We start from the raw sequence: 5,513 nt of genomic DNA, 5'->3' as shown, positions 1-5,513 counted from the left end.
CCGGGGAGCCATGCAGTGCCTGTAGCCTGCAGGGAGGGAAAAGCCCCCGGCCGATGCGCACTGGGGCGTTCACTCTGAGGCCTAACGATACTCTAATTGGCATTGGCCCCGAAGCCCACTGGCTGCCAGGTTGCGCCTGTGCCCTGCCCAGCCCCCATAACGCCCCGGGGTTCCGTGGAGGCTGGGCAAGGGCGAGTGCCCCCTGCCCTGGGCACGGCGGCGCGCCGGCCTGGCACGGGACACCGCGCTCGCGGTGGGAGCCTGGCCGCTCGGCGAGGCGCGGTCTCTTTAAATCCTTCCCTCGCTCGACCTCCCCCTCAGGACGCGTTTTTTTATGAATGAAAAACGTCCTTGCAATCATTATGCAAATTAGGCCGTGCCGATTGGCTGCCACTCCCCGGAGAATAAATTATGTATATTAGCGCTTGGAAGAGGCGGGCACAGAACGCGCCGCTGGGCCACTGGGACCAATCAGAATGGGCGGCGCCGCAGGGACGCGCGCCATTGGGCGGCGGAAAGGGTAAACAAGCAGTGATTGACGGCTCCTGGAGAGGCTGTGGGCCAATGGGGACGGGTGGGCGGGCTCGGGAGGCCGCTCGGGCTCTGGCAGCCGAAAGACTCCGGCTCCGAGCGACTCCGCGGCGGCTGCGAGGGGCTACGGGACCCGGTGAGTGCGGGTCGGGGTGAGGCCGCAGCCTTCCTGGGGGAGGGGGCTGCGCGGCCGGGGAGCGCACGGGGCTCGGGCTGGCGCAAGAGGTGGTGGGCGCGCGGGTATGGGGGGGCAGGCGGGGAGGGGCGCACGGAAATAGGGGTGCAGGAGGGGGCGCACGGGGCTTGGGAAGGAGCGAGAGGGGTTTTGGGTGCAGGCGGGGAGCGCGAGGGGCGCGCGGGGCTTGGGGGAGTGTAAGCGGGGTGCGCGCGGGGCTCGGGGGTGCTGGAGGGGGTGCGCGGGAATGGGGTGCAGGGGTGGGGTGCCCCTGCAGGTGACGGGCTTGGGGGACCAGGGTATGGGAAGTGCATGCGGGGTCGCGCGGAGCTTGGAGGTGTGGGGGTGCAGGCGCGGGGGGTTGGGGTGCAGGCGGTTGGAGCTGGGGATATCTAGCGTGCGAGACATGAGTTTGGGGGTGCCAGGGGTATGCATGTTTGGGGTACAGGAGGGTGCGCAGGCGGTGTTAGTATCGCCGTGCAGGTGATGGATGTGAGGTTCATGGGGTGCGGGGGGCAGGCTTTGAGGTGCACAAGATGTTGGGGGCGGGAGCAGGTGGATGGGGCTGGAGTGTAGGGGCGCGCGGCAGCCTGCTCTAGCTCAGGGCTGCCGGGCGGAATGGCTAAGCTTGGCCGCGGCTGCTCAGAGTTCTACGAATGTGGGCGATTTGTGAATGAAGCATTAAGTTTCCCCTCAAACCGCGGGGGTGGGGGCTGTCTCTCCCGAGGCTGTGGGGGCGGGGGGCGCATCTGAAGGAGTTTCATGAATGGGGAAAGCTGGGAAGTGTGTGCCTTGTTTTGTGAATGGGGCCCTGCGCTGGGGATCCAGTTACACTCTACCTGCTGCTGCTCCCTCTTCCATTCATAAAGCTAAAGCCAGATTTGTGTTGTGGGGGAGGGGATGCTAATTTTATTGTTTGACTGTGTTAAAGCTTTCCTGGGGGCACAGGGAAAGGAACAGGCGAGGAAGTGGCTTAACTACAGGCCCAGTTAAATACACGAGGTCTAGAGCCCTCTAAAAATGCTATTGTTATTGAAAAACTGGACCCAACCACTACTTGGGAAGGATTTTTGGACTCGAGGCATCTCCTTTGCATTCTTTCCTGCACTGCTGAGTGTTGGAGCAGGACTCTGACATTTTAAGAGCAGGCTTTAGTCTGTAACACACAATACTGCTTGGGTATGGAAGCTGGAAAGGTCCCTCCCCTCCTAGGTGTTATGAAACTGGTGGTGTGCATTTTTCCTCTTCCTGCTAAATATTTAAATACTAAATTCCTTATTTCTGTTTATGGAGAGAAGAAGTAGAAGGCTTATATACTTATAGGCTTGGATGCTTTTTTAAAAAAACCTATTGCAATTGTAGCGGCACAACAATCCTGCACTCCATTTCACACCAAAACTACTCAATGTTTTAAAAAAGCAATGAAGTGAAAGTTGCTCTTTGATTAATTTACAATAGTCTGGCTTCTGGAATGGCAAGAGTTGCATCAACAGCACGGGGGAGTAGTGATTTTCCACTTCATGTAGACTTCAGTGTCAACTAAACATATAGAAAATGTTTGCTTTTTGTTACTGGGTGTTTAACTTCTCAAACATATGATGGGCTTGGGAAGCCAAATGCTTTTCTTAAAACAATGATTTTCATTATTTTAAAATGGCCCCTAGAGAAGTATTCTATCTCTTTCCCTGGCAGTACCCAGAAGAGTTAAACTTTATTTTCTGTTGTCTTTAGATAGATTAGCTCTTCCATATTTGTTAAGTAAACCGGGACTTACTTTCCATGGACTTGTTGCTATTTATAGCTATCTTTTAGCCATGTAGAGAAAAAATATTTGTACTCTGGGCAATATGATCTCTCTCTTGTAATCCACGCCTTTGCCCATATGTTTGCTTTTAAGCAGTTGTAATCAATCATTAGTGATGTCACAGCAGTTTCCATAGTAACTCTGTGACATCACAAACTAAAGGTTATGACCTCTCTGTTCAAGCAAGAAGTTAGGTTATAGAGGAGAAACTTGTGAATGAAAATGATCAATCATAGCAAGTTAATTGGTAAGGGGAGAAAATATCAGAGAATAAATGGATTAGTCTTTAAACATAGTGTGTTTGGTGTGAGTTAATTGAGCCCAGCAGTTAATCTTTAAAGCTCGCAGGCAGTGTTCTTTCCATGCCATTAGAGAAGGGGGAAGTCTGTTCAGGCTTAAAGGCAGATCTTGATGCTTTGCGTCTTTTTTTGTTCCTTAGTGTTCAATCTGCCATAGTAGGTACTTTGAAGAAAACCCTCTTTCTCTGGAATTGGCTTCAATGCTGAAAACATTTAAGGGGATACTAAAGATATTGGAAGCACAATGGATGGCTTTTATGATCAGCAAGTCCCTTTCATGGTCCCAGGGGTAAGTCTTGTTTGTCTCTGCCTCCCAAGCACTTTTTGTTCTTCATCTCTTACCGTAAGATTTCTCTTCCTTTGTCTAGCGTGTGCTGTCTCCGGTAAGCTTGCTGTGTCCTTCATGGCAATATGTGGTCTCTCTTTCAGCAGTCTTGCACAGAGGAATGTCGAGGCCGGCCAGTGACTGACAGAAAAAGGAAGTTTTTGGACACTGACCTGGCACATGATTCCGAAGGTAGTTAAGTTTCCCCCTCTTCATTAAGATTCAGTTTAAGTTGTCACTACTACCTCTTTTCTCCATAAAAGTTGAACCTTTTTGTAACTGTTCTACACAATTCTTTTCTTCTGTTCCAGAACTGTTCCAGGATCTCAGCCAGCTTCAGGAGGCTTGGTTAGCTGAAGGCAAGTCTTCATCTCTGCCCCTTTTTTTCCAGCACATTTTCTAATGCACATGTATTTGGAGCGACTAAACTATTTTACAACCCCCTTTTTTTTCCAGCCCAAGTTCCTGATGATGAACAGTTTGTCCCAGATTTTCAGTCTGATAACTGTAAGTAACTCCATAGCTTCTTGTGTGTTTTGCTGTGAAGTTCTTTGATTCTCTGATGTGATAAATGTTATGCAAAATTCGATGCTGCATTGAGTTGTTCCCTTATTACAACAATGTAAATATAGTTGTTTTCTGCACTAACTCATGTAACTCATTAGGGTTAAGAAGAAGGTAGCATGCAGACTTGCATGGTTTTGGAAATATAGGCTAACCTCATCTTGAGGAACCAAGTATTCTGTCTTGACTAAATATCTTTACAAAGCTATTTTACCATCTGTGAACTTGGATCTCTGGGATTCTTTTGAACACCCTCTGATTGATTGTCCATAATACAATAGCTTTTAAAATCAATTTGCTAGGAACACAGGTGCAGTGCTACTTGGATAGCTAACATCTCTCTGTGATGGCCTTGGAGCTTTTCTAGTTGTAGCCTAGTGAGGCTGTCAAGGGCAAAGCTGACTGGTGAAACTCGAGCTGTGCTGAGCAGCATCAGGGAGCATTAGTCACTGGCAAGCAGGCATGTTTAAGAGAAGATTGATGAAAATGCAGTCCCTTGTGAATTGCATCAGAAAGAGAATTGTTCCTTAGTCACAGTGATGATAGAAAACACCTGAGCCAGTTAGAGCTCCTATTTTTTCCCCTTTATATGCAGCAAGCTGCTTGTGTCTGTATGTTCTCCCTATGTGTATTTTGGACTGACCATGCTGGCATTAGAGGCTAAATAAAAGCAGGATGTTCTTGGATTGTTAACTGCAAACATAAATACCAGCTTGGTCTTTATTAATAGGCCTTTGTACTAAATCATACTGCTACAGAACGTAGAGGAAATCAAATTTAGCCTGCAGTGGAACAGATTCTTTGCTGAAACTTTGTCACAGCATGCAGCAGAGTATCTTATGCTACAGTAAATGCATGTTAATTATTGCTCTTTGATTACTTCTAAGCGAGTGGGATGCTTGCCATGAAACTGCTCCAGACAACCAACATGTTTTACACTCTCTCTCTCTCTCTCTCCTTCTCTCTCTCTGCCTGGAGATAAAAGGCAGACCTGGAGTCAGAAACACAGGTCTGTGTTGACATTCTAGCCCAGCCCTTCCAGTTCTTGCCTGGAGCAGTATAAACTGCAGTGTGTGTGGGAGGGTGACTCTTTTGGCAGAGGTTCTTTCAAATGCCTCTCGGCAGTCTTATTCCTGTGTAACCTGAGGAGTTTAGAGAGAGCCGAAATGGCCACTCCTGGTCGCCGGGGTTTTCGGAGTGAGCCGAGAGACATAAGCTTTCGGGTCGAAGAGGCTTGTCTGTGGCTTGGGTGGCTAAAATGTGTTCTGCTGCTGCAGAAGATAACTTAACTGAAACAAGCTGAGTAAAGAGGAGTTTGTGTTGAAATGAGGCTGTCCAGGTAACTCCAAATTGACATCTTGGTTTTATGGCGTAGCAGCACTAAAAGAATTTGAACATTTTTTTCTTAGGCTAAGGCAGTTCATCCTCCTGCCCTTGAAACCTAGAGCACCTGATGCAAAGGGTAGAGGAGGAAGAAGTGGTGGAAGGCGGGGGGGCTACACTATGTGCCATAATCTGTCCTGCCCTGGGGAAAACCTGTGCCTGCTCAGAGCAGCTTGCTGCACTGGTGCCTAAACTTGAATTGAAGTGAGAGGTTTGGAGAAACCATAGAATTGCCTCCCACCTCCTTAAGAAGAGTCCTGCAAGTAGCAACCTGCAGGACCTGAGCCCGCGTTGGGGTTCTGCAAGGCTTTCTGCGGCCTGATGGGGAGGAGAAAATAGGGAGGGGGACACACAACCTGCAGAGGAAGCAGTGAGTTGGGGGTGCACTATCACACTGCCGGCAAGGCTGGTAGCAGCCAGTGCTGGCTTGTT

The 5,513-nt window shown here is 49.3% G+C and overlaps 1 protein-coding gene across 2 annotated transcripts in view; it reads left to right on the top strand.

Moving 5' to 3' along the window:
* Positions 1-601: 601 nt before the first annotated feature.
* Positions 602-5,513, top strand: part of ETV5 (ETS variant 5) — a 37,221-nt gene continuing 32,309 nt past the window's right edge. Inside the window, exons 1-5 of one of the 2 annotated variants that reach the window (XM_024206352.2) lie at positions 602-667; positions 2,950-3,098; positions 3,242-3,326; positions 3,446-3,493; positions 3,591-3,641. In XM_024206352.2, the coding sequence (XP_024062120.2) occupies positions 3,054-3,098; positions 3,242-3,326; positions 3,446-3,493; positions 3,591-3,641 (229 nt within the window). In that variant the 5' untranslated portion in view covers positions 602-667; positions 2,950-3,053. Of the gene's footprint in view, positions 668-2,949; positions 3,099-3,238; positions 3,327-3,445; positions 3,494-3,590; positions 3,642-5,513 lie in introns of both variants that reach the window. The other variant, XM_024206351.2, reaches the window with a different exon arrangement.

The sequence above is a fragment of the Terrapene carolina genome, unplaced genomic scaffold, assembly GCF_002925995.2.
Source record: "Terrapene carolina triunguis isolate 2854851 unplaced genomic scaffold, T_m_triunguis-2.0 Scaffold837, whole genome shotgun sequence".
Classification (NCBI taxonomy): Eukaryota; Metazoa; Chordata; order Testudines; family Emydidae; genus Terrapene; species Terrapene triunguis.
The sequence above is the reverse complement of the archived record's forward strand: the minus strand, read 5'-3'. Positions and strand labels throughout refer to the sequence as shown.